The sequence below is a fragment of the Doryrhamphus excisus genome, linkage group LG20, assembly GCF_037039965.1.
Source record: "Doryrhamphus excisus strain RoL-2023G ecotype Guam linkage group LG20, RoL_Dexc_Guam_v1.1, whole genome shotgun sequence".
In the NCBI taxonomy this organism is placed as follows: domain Eukaryota; kingdom Metazoa; phylum Chordata; class Actinopteri; order Syngnathiformes; family Syngnathidae; genus Doryrhamphus; species Doryrhamphus excisus.
In genome coordinates this window covers 14,842,641-14,858,141 of record NC_136376.1, presented here as the reverse complement: position 1 = coordinate 14,858,141, position 15,501 = coordinate 14,842,641, and the positions used below count along the sequence as shown (strand labels likewise).

At 40.7% G+C, this 15,501-nt stretch overlaps 3 protein-coding genes across 9 annotated transcripts; all 3 read left to right on the top strand.

Annotated features, from left to right (window-relative positions):
* The first annotated feature begins 114 nt into the window (after positions 1 to 114).
* On the top strand, positions 115 to 6,524 carry agpat4 (1-acylglycerol-3-phosphate O-acyltransferase 4 (lysophosphatidic acid acyltransferase, delta)). 7 transcript variants are annotated; one of them, XM_078787267.1, is made up of 10 exons: positions 115 to 594; positions 995 to 1,176; positions 1,256 to 1,425; positions 2,715 to 2,876; positions 2,949 to 3,102; positions 3,207 to 3,309; positions 3,392 to 3,467; positions 4,255 to 4,448; positions 4,554 to 4,573; positions 5,707 to 6,524. In XM_078787267.1, exons 2-9 carry the CDS (start codon positions 999 to 1,001, stop codon positions 4,570 to 4,572), a joined length of 1,056 nt encoding a protein of 351 aa, XP_078643393.1. In that variant the 5' UTR covers positions 115 to 594; positions 995 to 998; the 3' UTR covers position 4,573; positions 5,707 to 6,524. The 7 variants fall into 7 exon arrangements, with proteins under 7 accessions (XP_078643393.1, XP_078643392.1, XP_078643391.1 ...); XM_078787266.1 differs by having other exon boundaries at positions 4,551 to 4,573; XM_078787265.1 differs by having other exon boundaries at positions 117 to 594; positions 4,250 to 4,448.
* Positions 6,525 to 6,723: 199 nt separating this feature from the next.
* On the top strand, positions 6,724 to 11,789 carry LOC131108291 (uncharacterized). The gene is made up of 7 exons (XM_078787431.1): positions 6,724 to 8,077; positions 8,178 to 8,302; positions 8,408 to 8,564; positions 8,754 to 8,861; positions 8,976 to 9,000; positions 10,797 to 10,921; positions 11,742 to 11,789. The coding sequence occupies exons 1-7, from the start codon at positions 7,742 to 7,744 to the stop codon at positions 11,787 to 11,789; spliced, it is 924 nt and encodes a 307-aa protein (XP_078643557.1). The 5' UTR covers positions 6,724 to 7,741.
* Positions 9,390 to 14,152, top strand: LOC144894502 (zinc finger protein 862-like). The gene is made up of 5 exons (XM_078787430.1): positions 9,390 to 9,813; positions 10,797 to 10,921; positions 11,742 to 13,447; positions 13,531 to 14,028; positions 14,127 to 14,152. Exons 3-5 carry the CDS (start codon positions 12,766 to 12,768, stop codon positions 14,150 to 14,152), a joined length of 1,206 nt encoding a protein of 401 aa, XP_078643556.1. The 5' UTR covers positions 9,390 to 9,813; positions 10,797 to 10,921; positions 11,742 to 12,765.
* Positions 14,153 to 15,501: the final 1,349 nt, after the last annotated feature.

Here is a 15,501-nt window from a genome sequence, read left to right as displayed (position 1 = left end):
ATGATAAATCACGTGACGCAAACAAAGCTGTTATAAAAGTGAACTGAAAAACCACGTGAATCATTTGTTAGCGCTATTGAAATCAATGCGCATGCGCTCCATTGCATTCGTCAACATGCCTTTCCTGTTACCTAATAGACGCCACTGCTAAAGACTACAAAATCAAGAGGTTTCTCTTCCTCACAGTCCGGTTACAAAGTTGACATTATTTCTGCAAATATGTTGATATATGTCTAATGAACAACACCACTACACATCTTTAATAGAGTTCTGTCTAAGTACAGTATTATGGCTGATTATGGCTGTGTTTGTTTCTTTGCAGGCAGACGTTTGGAGGAGGAAGCGCGGCTGTCACTGAGTCGTACCCATCTGGCTTTGCAAGCGTGGTTCTGAGATGGGTGTGGTAGAAAAGCAACCTTGGGACTGACAGTCAGAGACCAAGTGTACTCACGCCTACGTCCGACACACAGAATAAAGAGCAGAAGAGCAGGATATTCGGGTACAATGCACATTTAAAACGGATTGTTTGTCCCTACCTCCGCTTTATGAGGCTGAAAGCTGTCTTCTCGTTCACAAAAAGGTCGTTTATTCCCGGTGAGTAACAACAAAGCATTTTACGTTTTCATTTCAGTTCTGCTGTCAAAATTGTACTTTTGTTGTATTTGCGGTCGTGTTCTTTGCTTGAATGCTTTCTGCTATTCTGCTGCATTACTGTTTTTAATGATTACCAGAAGTGGTGTTGACTTAACTTGCATATCAAGTTATTGCAATCAGACCCATTCAGTTCAACACGGGTCAGGCAAAGTTTCAGTGTTTTGTTTTTTGTTTTTTTAGTGTTATGACTTGAGTCAAGCGCAAACATAAAAGTTCATACTGCCTCCAACTGAACACTCCATTGAGAAACTGATCATGAAATAAAAACATCACAAGGGCTGAGGGTGATATGTACAATAGTACCAGTGTTGTGTACTTTATGCATGTGCAAATATTCCAGAACAATGAGCCTGGTGCAGCTGCTGAAAGGCCACTTCTTGATCCACCTGATCATCTGCTACGTGTTCCTGGTCAGCGGCCTCATCGTCAACCTGCTTCAGCTATGCACTTTGCCTCTTTGGCTGGTCAGCAGACAGCTGGCCCGTAAGGTCAACTGCAGGTTGGCCTACTGCATCTCCAGCCGTAAGTACACGCATTAACCGGGGCAATGACGCGTTTGCTATACTTCATGCAGCCTCATAAATGTCACCTTGATCTCTAGAGATGGTGGCTGCGTTGGAGTGGTGGTCTGGGACCGAATGCACGCTTTACACTGACCCAAAGAGTTTCCCTCTGTACGGAAAGGAAAATGCAATTGTGGTTCTCAACCACTGTTTTGAGATTGACTTCCTGTGTGGCTGGACCTTCTGCGAGAGATTTGGTGTTCTTGGGGTAAGCTACCGTCTACTGTCAAGCCTTTTTTTACTGCATGGGGTTCCCTGCTAGATAATAGAGAATCTAAAACACATAGGGGCGCCCCTACTTCGCATCCCACTCAGATATACTGTAATCCCTCGCCACTTTGTATTTCATGCCATCACTCTATCACGGTTTGTCCAAAATATTAATAGTGCTAATTAATATGTTTTGTTTAAATTATATATTTTTAATATTTTATATTGTAAGTGTTGCTGCTGCTGCTGCTGTTGTTGTTGGCAGAACTAGCATAAATATGTGTATCAATGTGCCGAGAAAATACGTTTCTGTAGTGTTTTCAATCATCAAAATACAGCACGATACTGCAACTATTACATGTTATCATCGGTGTACATGTTAATGCATGAGCACAGCACATACTACAGTAAAGTCTTGTTATATCGATATCGGTTATAACGAAGTACTACTTATTACGATACTATTTTCATTTCCCGGCAAATTTCTAGTCTTTTATGATATAATTAGTACGATACCCAGTTATTATGATAATCCGGTTACTACGATGCCCTTTTCATCTCCCGCCAGCCAATTTGGTCTGCTTATATCGATACAAAAGCAGCTTAAATCAATCTTTGCTTAAGGATTTCAATACCAAAAAAGAACACGGCGAACGGCTGCTTCCAGTCAACTTTATTTTTCACACTTCCACCACCAGAGCACAGCACACTGATTCCCGCACTTCCTGGTTCACAGGTCATGCTCAACCCGCCCCACATAGCTGGCCAAACACATGCCTGCAACAGAAGAACCAACTGACATAGCATACACACCTATTCCAACGAAGACACAAGCGTACAAATACATGTATTTAATTGTGTTGTATTCAGATATCTTTTTATCGCTTGCAATAATCACTGTTTTTCATCGTGGCATGTGTTTGGCCAGCTATGTGGGGCGGGTTGAGCATGACCTGTGAACCAGGAAGTGCGAAGTGTGAAAAATAAAGTTGACTGGAAGCAGCCGTTCGCCGTGTTCTTTTTTGGTATTGAAATCCTTAAGCAAAGATTGATTTAAGCTGCTCGACATTGTTCTATACTATAGAACAATGTCGAGTGCATTATTGCCCACTTTTAATGCAGTTTGGCGCAGGATCGGATATATGGATAGTCCGGTTATATCGGTATTTTTTCCGACTCCCAAGAATATCGATATAACGAGACTTTACTGTATATCAAACCATTCAGCGTTGTTAGAGGGTTTTTTTAGGGGGCTTCAGTGATACATATGCTGCTGCATTTTTTTAGAGTTCCAAAGTTCTTGCCAAAAAGGAGTTGGCTTATGTTCCGATTATTGGTTGGATGTGGTATTTCCTGGAGATCGTTTTCTGCAAGAGGAAGTGGGAAGAGGACAGAAAGACGGTGGCCATGAGTCTTCAGAAGTTGAGGGATTACCCTGAAAACTATTGGGTAAGAATGAAGTGTTTATCGCCGAGAACATCTTATGATATAGCTATTGATTGATTCATTTTCTGGTGATAGTTTTTGCTTCACTGTGAAGGAACACGCTTCACACCAAAGAAGCACCAAATCAGCATGCAGGTGGCGGAGAGAAAAGGTTTGCCCAAGCTAAAGTATCATATTTTACCAAGAACCAAAGGCTTCTGGATGACTGTTCAAAACCTCAGAGGAGCTGGTGAGTATCTTTCCCCATCACGCCTCAGCAGTTACAGTGTGTTAGTTCATCTGCAAGTCAGATGAACGCACAGTTGACGCCATTGTGTGTCTTGTTCCACATAGTTGCAGCTGTGTACGACTCCACACTTAATTTCAGAAACAATGAAACACCAACCCTGCTGGGAATACTTCATGGGAAGAAATACCATGCAGACTTATATGTAAGGTACTGCTTTTTACTGTTTACTTCCAACAGTGTTGCCACCATCCTATATGAGATATCCAGTTTAACATCTTCCTACTTGCAGGAGAATTCCACTGGATCTCATCCCAGAAGATGAATCTGAATGTGCTGATTGGCTCCACAAACTCTACCAGGAAAAGGTGAGGAGTTCCTTTAGAAATGTAGTATGTTGTTGTATTTAATAGAAGAATCAGGAGCATCTCCTCGTTAGGGTTTGGCATCAAGTCTCAAGCATGGATGGCAACCGAGACTTGCATTTGTTGAATATTTCACCAGACATAACTCACCCTAGTCTACATTCTTCTGATATATTGTTGTCATTTTCTCCAAAATTACATTACAGAAGTAATTCCACTTTGTCGTAGGTCTAGATGAGCCTTGGAAAGCGGAAGACGGCAGCCTTCTTTGCTCTTTCTTCTGTGATAGTCACATAGTTCAGTCTGCGTGTCTTTTTACAGCGCCACATGTAGGTGTTCCTTGTGTATTACATCGTGTCACCCTGTGATTCCTTCCCATTTGTATACAACTAGTAACTAATCCAGCTCACAGTGGATGCTAATTCTTTTCAACACGTGTGGACTACATCAGTGCTAATACAGTAGCTCAACTTAAATATCCAGCTCACATTAGCCCCACATACTTTTCATAGATAAATATTAGACACATATATAAATATTATACAAAAGTTGTTTGATATTCTGCACCCAGCTGCATCAAACACTCACTAACATATAAACGGCATAGGTGGAATTGTCTTTTCATGAGCTTTACAAAACCGTCAAAGGCAGTAACTTCTGAAACACACTGAAACACTCCAACGCCAACTATAGACTCAGCTTTGCTGCCTTCAAATGTCATGAAGGAGTGGCTCATGTAAGCGTGTATACTGTACACGCATGTCCTGTGCTGTATGTATGTGCAGGACAGTTTTCAAGAGGGCTACATGCAGACAGGGCGGTACCCAGGTCCCACACTGAGCCCTCCACGTCGCCCCTGGTCATTGATCAACTGGATGTTCTGGTCCTGCCTGCTCCTGTACCCACTGGGCCTGTTCCTCCTGCAGCTCGTGTCCTCAGGATCGGTCACAACCATCTTGGTCTCAGTGGCTTTATGCACTGCAGGTTGGTCTCATGCTTAAAAAACATCCTGAGGGATGTGACCCCGCTGTTAAAGGGTTAACGGACCCTCCCTGTGTTTAACCTGCTCTTCTTTTTGTCATAAAGCAGCAGATATGACATCTGGTAATGTAAGTTACATTTCCTTTTTAATAGTCCCTCTCAGTGTTTTCAGCATTCAGACATAAACATGTTTTAGCATTTGCATACAGTACAGTGGAACCAATAAGATTACCCTACAATATCATATCACAATATCATATCACAATATCATATCACAGAAGACCTTCAGGCTTAAGGCATCAAATGATTTGCTTTGCTTTGACTTTTTAAACAACGTATAAGCGGACAAATACACCCAAAAAGTGATGTGGAAATTAATAAATTACTCATATCTAATCATAACTTAATCAATCATGATTAATCACCATTTGCAACACACCAAGTCATAAGCTAAATAAATAAACTACGGAAAGTAAAAATGGAGAACCGTCAATCATACAAGTGCATTTCATACATGAAAATAATAATATCCACTTATTGTATTTCTTTGTCTTTCTGTTAATTTAGACTACACATATACGGATAAGGTTGCACGGTGGACGAGTGGTTGGCACGCAGGCCTCACAGCTAGGAGACCCGAGGTCGATTCCACCCTCGACCGTCTCTGTGTGGAGTTTGCATGTTCTCCCCGTGCATGCGTGGGTTTTCTCCGGGTACTCCGGTTTCCTCCCACATTCCAAAAACATGCTAGGTTAATTGGCCACTCCAAATTGTCCATAGGTATGAATGTGAGTGTGAATGGTTGTTTGTCTATATGTGCCCAGTCCAGGGTGTACCCCGCCTCTCGCCCGTAGACAGCTGGGATAGGCTCCAGCACTCCCTGTGGCCCTCGTGAGGACAAGTGGTAGAAAATGAATGAATGAATATATGGATAACTAAGACAATATTTGTTTTTTTGGATTGTTCATGAATGCATCTCGCGGCCATCTCCTCACAATGGGGAATTGTCATTCTGAGGAGGACTAGAGATGTTTTGGTAGTTGGCGATACATACATATACAAAGTTAAAAGAGCGTCACACGTAGTGGGGACACTACACTATTCTGCCGTCCGCCATCAAAACAGTATGGCATGGTTTGACATGATGCGCATGTTAGAAATTGTAACATAGTGGAAGTATCTCTAGTAGTAGTAGATACTTAGTAGTAAAAAAATTTAACATACAATAAATGTTTTTTTGTTTGTTTGGTTTTTTTTGCAGCTTCAGTAGGAGTTCGTTGGATGATTGGACAGACTGAGATCAACAGATCTTCCAAGTATGGTGAAAGCAAGGTGACCCGTCAAAACAACAACTAAGGCAGCCCCAGCTGCTAGGAGATGCCCCTTTGCACAGCTGTCAGGTCCCAGCTTTGCGGCTGATCTGTTGCTGCTGCTGCAACATGTGGCGACATGTGCAACAGCACAATGCAGGCGCAGTGTGCTCTCCAGAATAAAGTGGATCGAGGTTGGAAGAAGGTTCAATTCTTGGACTCACAGCCAGATGTAAACGCAACACAGAGGGGACATTTAAATGTTGAAAACCATATCTGCTAAAATATTCAAATGTTATTTGACGCAAAATACATTTTATACAACAGCCTATTACTGTTTGCTGTCATTTTTATTGTTGCAGTTTCTTTTTAATCTTGTCCTATGTATCACAACTTTGCATTGAATTCCAGTACTTTCCAGTGCTTTTAGAGAGCTTCCTTGGCTTCTGTATGTGAAACCTACTGTATACCAGAAAGATGATGTAAAAAGTGGGGTAAGTCAAATTTTATTATTTTAAATCCAACTGCAACTTGTTTACTTAATACTTTCAAACGACAACATTCCAAAGAAAGAATTTGAAACATAACTTGCCTTACATAATAGGTAGTGCTGTGTTTACCTGCAATACGATGTCTTATATCTTGTGCAGAAGACCTCATCACCTAAGAACAGTGTTAATTCACTCTAATAAACAAAATTTATTTCATTATCCTGATAAATGATCACAATATAATAACATTTTTCATATTGTACATAGAAAAATGTCATTATTGTATGGGAAAATACATTATTGGGGAAAATACATATATTATAAATGACTATTTTCTTCTTTTGCACAAATTAAGGCCTTTTCTCTACTAGATGTGCTACATAACACCTGGTAATCTCTACGATTGTATAACAATATATCTATTTCAGTTTTAAAACGTAAACACAGCCGATGAATCGTTTACACTGGATGTAGTTGAAATGACACATAGTTGGGATTTCATTGATGTTTTCTGTCTACAATGGCCTCTTTAATTTAATTTGTGGTTGATGGATGGATATTTAGGACTACAAGTTCCTTGCCGACAGTTTTACTGAATTCGAAGTCGACTCTGCATAATTCACAGGCGCCATTTTGGAGCGGGTGTTGACTTTTAGGTCCATTTTTGTCATCTTAAACTGGTCGCCATTGCGGATATTATTGCTTTCTATATCCATTTGGGGACGTCGTGAAGGTCAGATATGAACCTCAGCGATCCAGCGGTAAGAATATTCGGAGTAAATGCCACTTTCATTTAATGACTAATGAGCAGCTAATGCTAGCGCGCTAGCTAGGCCGGCCAATGAATTTCATGACAGAATTGAATATCGAGAAGAGTATTTTTATTACTGTTACGAATTAAAGCTTAGGTTTTATGAGCGAAAATGTAGACAATCATATTCGTATTAATAATTTTTGCTGATGAGTTGATGACAGTTAAAAAAATGTTGCTATGGCAACTTGTTCTTTTATCCTATTGACCGTTACAAAGACATTTTTCATGTTGACCATTACCGACTTTTTTCCCCATGAACCGTTACAACGATATCCCGTCATGTGACTTGTACCGTATGCTGATTCCACCAATCAGAATTGTTTGAAGCAAATATAAAAGCCTTCCAGCAAAGTGAGCTTGATCTTTCGACATTTCGGTACAACATTTGGTGAGTTACTGTAGTCACAGAATTTTGAATATGAGAAGATTTATATATCAAAAGATGTCAAATGCTTGTTTATGTAAAGCAAACCGTGTGACCATTGTGAAATATATCATTTGTTATTATAAATTACTTGACTGCATAGATAAATACATAATCATTAAGCGTGCTTCTTTCCACTAGTACTAGTACTGATGGTAGTACATTGAATTTTGGGCCTTATATACAACTTTGGAGGTTATACTTGTGTTTTATTTCTGGTCCTTGTGTGTTACAGCAATCTCCATCTTTGCACCAGCATGAAACCAATGAAAGAGGCTGCTGGAGAGGAGTTCAAGTGGTCCGAGCTCCTCATGCCACTCCTGGAGCCCATAGAGGGGATTTATGGCGACCTGGACTACCATCAGTGCCATTCACAACCCCCTCCATCCATCGACCCAGACGACCTGCCTCTGTTCACCTCCTTGACAGAAAATGACATAGGTTACCTGGGCAACCATATAACTTATTCACCACCCTCCACATCCATCGACTTGGACGACCTGCCACTGGCCAACGTGTCGTCAGGGAGCCAGGAGAGCGACTGGAGCGACTGCTCCAACCAGGCAGACACTGTGTTGAGCAGATGTCCTCAGGTTGGATATCAGCACTTTTATTATTAAGTCCATCTCAGTCTTCACAGGAACACATACATGTGAACACACAAATGCGACCTAATGTTTTTTGTGTCCCCAGCAGCGCCTTGTACAACAGCCAGACGATACAATGCTGACTCATCAAGAACAGCCAAAGATACTGCTGGACTGTACAACGCTGACTCATACAGAAATACCTGGCTTCACAAACGTCTCCACATCAAAGTAAGTATTTGGAAAAAGCTATTGATTACAAATGCGAACCATAATCATTCATTTAACTTCCAGTTGCTTTTTTAATCTTTACTTAGTTCTTGTTTGTTTCTGCAGAAAAAGGAAACGTGATGTCCAGGAGAACGGAGATAAGGCCTACATTAAAAAGCCACCAAACGCCTTCATGTTGTTCAGGAAGGAGCAGAGGCTGAAGGTGATGGCTCAGTTCAATATCAGTGGCTGTGCTGAGGCCAATAAAGTCCTGGGTCACATGGTGAGTGTTCACACTATATCGGTTACAGCGCCTGGTCTTATGGCGCGATATGAGTTTTTGGTCCATATCACCCAGCACTAAGCTCACGTTGACTAAGCAATTGAGGCACAGCATATTCATATATACATGGATGTGAAAAAGACTGACAGTGTTGTTGAGTGACAAAAATGTGTTCTTATGTGTCCACAGTGGAGGTCGCTCTCTGAGCAGGAGCAGGAAAAGTATTACCGCCTAGCTGATGCAGAAAAGGTTATACACAGCCAGTTGTACCCAAACTGGTCCTGCACAGAAAACTATGTAAGTCCACCATGCTCATGTTCAACAGTGAAGATGATTTTTTCATCTTAAATGACGTTTTCCTCATATATGTATATAAATATGTATATATATGTGCATCTGTGTGTGTTTCAGGGCAGAAAGAGGAAGCAGAGGGCAGGTAAAGAAAATAAACCAATTCACAGTAAAAGTGACTGCACATGTGTGAGTACAAATAAAAGATTTGTCTTTTAAAGCCTGTTGTGTTGTGTTCTCAACCACACCTGCTGTCATTGTACCTGAGAAGGGGCAGGGTGCCACCTAGTGGACATTGTACGAAGTTACATTTGTCAATCAGCTGTACACACGAGGCATTTTCAAATTAGAGTCTGGGACCTCAAGGGGCCTGCTAGCTAAAGGTTGAAGAACACAGTGTTAATTCAGTCTAATAAACACTATTTATTTCATTAGCCCGGTAAATGATCAAAATATAGTAACATTTCTCATATTGTACATACAAAAATGTAATTGTGTGGGAAAATACATATATTATAAATGACTATATTTTCTTCTTTTGCACAAATTAAGGCCTTTTCTCTACTAGATGTGCTACATAACACCTGGTAATCTCTGCGATTGTATAACAATATATCTATTTCAGTTTTAAAACGTAAACACAGCCAATGAATCGTTTACACTGAATGTAGTTGAAATGACACATAGTTGGGATTTCATTGATGTTTTCTGTCTACAATGGCCTCTTTAATTTAATTTGTGGTTGATGGATGGATATTTAGGACTACAAGTTCCTTGCCGACAGTTTTACTGAATTCGAAGTCGACTCTGCATAATTCACAGGCGCCATTTTGGAGCGGGTGTTGACTTTTAGGTCCATTTTTGTCATCTTAAACTGGTCGCCATTGCGGATATTATTGCTTTCTATATCCAGTTGGGGACGTCGTGAAGGTCAGATATGAACCTCAGCGATCCAGCGGTAAGAATATTCGGAGTAAATGCCACTTTCATTTAATGACTAATGAGCAGCTAATGCTAGCGCGCTAGCTAGGCCGGCTCATGAATTTTATGAAAGAATTGAATATCGAGAAGAGTATTTTTATTACTGTCACGAATTAAAGCTTAGGTTTTATGAGCGAAAATGTAGACAATCGAATTCGTATTAATAATTTTCGCTGATGAGTTGATGACGCCTCTAAAAACTGTATCTATGGCAAATTGTTCTTTTATCCTGTTGACCGTTACAAAGACATTTTTCATGTTGACCATTACCGACTTTTTTCCCCATGAACCGTTACAACGATATCCCGTCATGTGACTTGTACCGTATGCTGTACAGAAGGTACAGCAACAGCATTAAGTGTTGTGAGCGAAAATGTAGACAATTATATTCGCATTAATCATTTTCGCCGATGAGTAAAGGTGTGAAAAAAACAAAAACAAAGGGGTTTTCATTACATCTTCCTGTAAATGCTGGTTGAAAGTAGGGCACTTTCGCTGCTCGGTGCTGTTGCACAGTGGCGCCACAGGGGGGCGTTGCGTTTTGGTTGTTGGTTGTTGCTGTGTTGGCGAGACGACCAACTGTTCCTGCTCTTTCATGTGTTTCAGGTCGAGACCATTTGGCAGTGAGCAGTAAAATTATAACTGTGTATTTCAAGTCTAGTTTAGGGAGGTAACATATATATTACTTACCATGAGAAAGTCGGTCGAGTATAAACTGTGTCTGGTAGGAAAAAAATATCCTGGTCAAAAATAAGCAAGGTAGACATCCTGTAGCAGGTTTCATTGGGGGAAATCCAAGTTGACTAAATTGAGCAGATGTCCTCAGGTTGGATATCAGCACTTTTATTATTAAGTCCATCTCAGTCTTCACAGGAACACATACATGCATTTTAAGAGTAATGTGTAAAATGTGCCACAGACACAATGAGAGCTGCGACCTAATGTTTTTTGTGTCCCCAGCAGCGCCTTGTACAACAGCCAGACGATACAATGCTGACTCATCAAGAACAGCCAAAGATACTGCCAGACTGGACAACGCTGACTCATACAGAAATACCTGGCTTCACAAATGTCTCCACATCAAAGTAAGTATTTGGAAAAAGCTATTGATTACAAATGCTAACCTTAACAGGGCTCAACAATAACGATGTACCGGAGCAAGTTAAAACAAACTAATCCTTGCAAATCTTGAAATGGACCAATCAGAATCGTTTATTTAGACCGCGGTCCCGAGTCCACAGTCTGCGTTTTACCCACACCCGTTCTTGTTGGCGATCAACCAATCAGCGATGGTTTGACTAGGAAAACATCTATCATGGCGTCCCTGCCAACATAGTCTAATTCTTCAACAACTTGTGAAGGAAAAGAGCAAAAAGTGATGAAGCAGTGCCTCCTAAACAAGTATTTTATTAGCGGCAGCAAATCAAATGATGGCACAGGTGAGTGAATCACATTGCTGTGACAATTTGAAGTGGTCACAATGAAACACCACCCATTAGATCCAATACCAAGTGCTGAGTTTGCACAAGCTACAAAATCTAGCGCTTCCATTTCTCTGTGTATTTTTCTCACCTTTGCTTCACAAATTATTGTTTGACCATTGAGCATTTTTGTCTGGATTAAAAACACTTTACTAGTACACAAATGTGTCTATTCAATAATGTTTCATTGTGGTGCACAACTTATAAATATCACTGCTTACTACGACTATGACGTGTAAGGTAGTATGGTATGCCATGTTCATATACAGCTACACTATTTTTCAGACATTCCTCCAAATACATTGCGTCAGTACTATTATCTGATGAATTATCAGCATATATTGATTCTAAATATATTAAACACTGATAAATGATAATTAATTTAATATCAGCCTGGGCTTATAAAGGTGACGTATCTTTACAGATCAAGACAAGGAAACCATCTGCCAAGAAAAAGATGAAGCTCCTGTAAAGAAGACAGATGACACTGCATCCAAAACGAAGACAACCGATCTGACCAGTTTAGATGTGGAGGAGACAAAGTTAAAGTCAGTGATGATGTTCAATCCACATATTCAGAGGCTGAGCCATGTGCCAGTACCAGCAAGAGTTCCAGCTCTTCTCAGAAATATGAAAAAAAGAGAAAAAGGAAATTTCAGCAGCATTGGCTAAAGGACTTTCCATGGCTGGATTATTCATCAGAAAGCAACGAAATGTCTTGTACAGTTTGTAAACGCTTCAAGGAAACGGCAGACAAGTCTTCTGTCATGTACGAGGGTTGTTCAACATTTCGTATTGGCACTCTTCTATCACATGCCACAAACAAAGCCCATCTGAAATGTATTGATCGTGACTGGGTGCAGAACCACTGTGATGAGGGGCCAATGGTAGATGCAGTACGTCAATGTCATCTTGAAAGGAAAGAAAAGATTATGAAGCTCTTTAACAATGCTTGCTATGTTGCTCAGAAAGAAAAACCTTTCGTTGAGTATCAACATCTGCTGATCTTCAGAAGAAGAACGGACTGGACATCCCCAAACATTCCACCTCAGATAATGCTTGCCGAAGATTCATACCCTTCATCTTTGAAATCTTTGATTCCTCCTGTCTGGTGCAAGTTTGTTGTACATGCATGTCTCGTCCTAGCACTCCTTGTTATCACCTCGCCTGCTTTTCGACCCTTGCCTGCTTTTTGACCTCTCCTCCTGCCTGCCGCTCTCGGATACCTTTGCCTTATTGGACTGACTTCCTGTGTACCGACCTTCACCCTCGTGTAGTGCCTGCCAACTCTGCCTTTGGGTCCTCCTTCCCACGTCCCGCCTTGACAGAACAATGGGAATGCCCAAGGTATCCTGCAGTCAATTGAAGGGGCTTTTGACAGATATACAACTTGATGGACTGGAAAGACAAGCTGGTGGGCTTTGGGCTTTTCAGATGGAGCTGCTGTGATGATTGGGTGCAGAAATGGTCTTGCAGCTTTGCTGAAGGCAGACATACCTTGGCTCATCCCAATTCCTTGTGTAGTGCGTAGGCTTGAGTTGGCTGTCCTCAGAGCTATAAAAGACAATGAGATGTTCAAGAAGGTCAAGGACGTCCTCATTCATAAACAGTACCACTTCTCCCCAAAACAACTCAGAGAAATCAAGCTTATAGCTGCAGCAATGGATCACAGTATGCCAAAACCCTCCAACTTGGATGGCACAAGGTGGATGCCTCACCATCATAAGGCACTCAAGATCTTGCTGGCAAGTTATAAACCACTGGTAGCCCACTTTGAACATATTGTCCAGGGACGGACAACCACAGCAGATGGCATTGGACGAGCTAACTCAGTATTGCAATTGCTCAGGAACTACAAAGGAGTTTATTTCTGCCACTTTCTGTCAGATGTTCTGGAGGTGCTATCCATTCTAAGCCAACAATATCAGAAGGATGACTTGACGCTGTCCATGGCACTCCAGTGTACAGAAAATGCTCTCCTGTCTTTGATCGCTCTCCAGCATAGACCAGGAGAATATGTGCAAAAGGTTCTGGAATCTGTAAATCAGGATGGAAAGTTTGAAGGAGTACAACTCCAACATTATGATGTCCACAACCACTTTCATGACATCAAGGCGGCTATTATTGACAGTGTGAGAGCACACATCTCCAGTCGCATGGATGACATTGACAACATGCAGAGGTATTAGACCCTGCGGTCTACCCTACCCTAGTCATGGATCGCCAGCAGTTGGCTACTTTTGGAGATCACGAAATTGAGAGTCTGTGTGACCATTTCAATGGCTTGCTACAAAATCTGGGATGTGATGTCAACCAGTTGAGGTACCATGAATGGATTGATCTTAAAAACGATTTGCTCCGGATACAAGCAAGGCATCAGGGGATGAAAGTTGTGTGGAAGGAATTATTTTCTGTGCACAAGGATCGCTTTCTAAACATCTCCATCCTAGTAGAGATCATCCTTGTTCCGCCTCTCTCAACTTCAGTCTGTGAGGGAGGCTTCTCCTTCATGAAGAGAGTCAAGTCTGACTGGAGGGCTTCACTCACCACAGAGATGCTGAGAAGGCTTCTTTTCCTTGCCATTGAGGGACCTTCCTTTCATGCTTTTGATGCCAGCCTATCATTTGACATGTGGTTGACTGGGGGTAAAAGGAGAAGACGATACGTTTATGGGGAAGCAGAATCCTCATCAGACTCTGAGTTTTTTCCAAGTCTTTCTTTTTCTGAATATAATCACCAAGGTGGAATCTTGTCAATGTTCTGGATGCACAACCTAAGATCATGTGATGTTTATTTTACTATTTTACAGAGATTAAAGCTGTTAGTTTGATCTGACTCAGGTTGCAATACTAAAGAACGTTTACCCAATAACTTGTGTTGTCATTTATTATTTAATAAGCACAATGTTTATTCAATCATGAATGTACTTTTATTTATCAAGGCAAAGTGCCTAGAAGTCTCTTGACAATCCAAATTTCCATGCAAAGTCATGATCTATGTAGGAAAACAACCACTAGAAATCATTTAATCATTTAATCTTTGAGTTTCTCATGTGATGCCACAAAAATTAGATGATATCATTATGGCAGTCTTTTCATTTTACATAGGGTACCAAACCATAAGAAACCCTGCATTATACTGTACCGTCATCATAAAACTGGGATCAAGCAATTGAGGCACAGCATATTCATATATACATGGATGTGAAAAAGACTGACAGTGTTGTTGAGTCACAAAAATGTGTTCTTATGTGTCCACAGTGGAGGTCGCTCTCTGAGCAGGAGCAGGAAAAGTATTACCGCCTAGCTGATGCAGAAAAGGTTATACACAGCCAGTTGTACCCAAACTGGTCCTGCACAGAAAACTATGTAAGTCCACCATGCTCATGTTCAACAGTGAAGATGATTTTTTCAGCTTAAATGAAGTTTTCCTCATATATGTATATAAATATGTATATATATATGTGTGTGTGTGTCTGTGTGTTTCAGGGCAGAAAGAGGAAGCAGAGGGCAGGTTTCAACAAAGAAAATACACCAATTCACAGTAAAAGTGACTGCACATGTGTGAGTACAAATAAAAGATTTGTCTTTTAAAGCCTGTTGTGTTGTGTTCTCAACCACACCTGCTGTCATTGTACCTGAGAAGGGGCAGGGTGCCACCTAGTGGACATTGTACGAAGTTACATTTGTCAATCGGCTGTACACACGAGGAATTTTCAAATTAGAGTCTGGGACCTCAAGGGGCCTGCTAGCTAAAGGTTGAAGAACACAGTGTTAATTCAGTCTAATAAACACTATTTATTTCATTAGCCCGGTAAATGATCAAAATATAGTAACATTTCTCATATTGTACATACAAAAATGTAATTGTGTGGGAAAATACATATATTATAAATGACTATATTTTCTTCTTTTGCACAAATTAAGGCCTTTTCTCTACTAGATGTGCTACATAACACCTGGTAATCTCTGCGATTGTATAACAATATATCTATTTCAGTTTTAAAACGTAAACACAGCCAATGAATCGTTTACACTGAATGTAGTTGAAATGACACATAGTTGGGATTTCATTGATGTTTTCTGTCTACAATGGCCTCTTTAATTTAATTTGTGGTTGATGGATGGATATTTAGGACTACAAGTTCCTTGCCGACAGTTTTACTGAATTCGAAGTCGACTCTG

Bases quoted from the DNA above. Each gene is read 5' to 3' on its own strand.
- LOC144894502 (XM_078787430.1), top strand. From the start codon at position 12,766: ATGATTGGGTGCAGAAATGGTCTTGCAGCTTTGCTGAAGGCAGACATA. The intron at 13,448-13,530 runs GTGTGAGAGCAC...ACCCTACCCTAG, and splicing joins CAAGGCGGCTATTATTGACA to TCATGGATCGCCAGCAGTTG. The intron at 14,029-14,126 runs GTCTTTCTTTTT...ACTATTTTACAG, and splicing joins AGACTCTGAGTTTTTTCCAA to AGATTAAAGCTGTTAGTTTG.
- agpat4 (XM_078787262.1), top strand. From the start codon at position 999: ATGAGCCTGGTGCAGCTGCTGAAAGGCCACTTCTTGATCCACCTGATC. The intron at 1,426-2,714 runs GTAAGCTACCGT...GCATTTTTTTAG, and splicing joins AGAGATTTGGTGTTCTTGGG to AGTTCCAAAGTTCTTGCCAA. The intron at 3,468-4,249 runs GTGAGGAGTTCC...ATGTATGTGCAG, and splicing joins ACAAACTCTACCAGGAAAAG to GACAGTTTTCAAGAGGGCTA.
- LOC131108291 (XM_078787431.1), top strand. From the start codon at position 7,742: ATGAAACCAATGAAAGAGGCTGCTGGAGAGGAGTTCAAGTGGTCCGAG. The intron at 8,078-8,177 runs GTTGGATATCAG...TTGTGTCCCCAG, and splicing joins TGTTGAGCAGATGTCCTCAG to CAGCGCCTTGTACAACAGCC. The intron at 9,001-10,796 runs GTAAAGAAAATA...TTGTGTCCCCAG, and splicing joins AAAGAGGAAGCAGAGGGCAG to CAGCGCCTTGTACAACAGCC.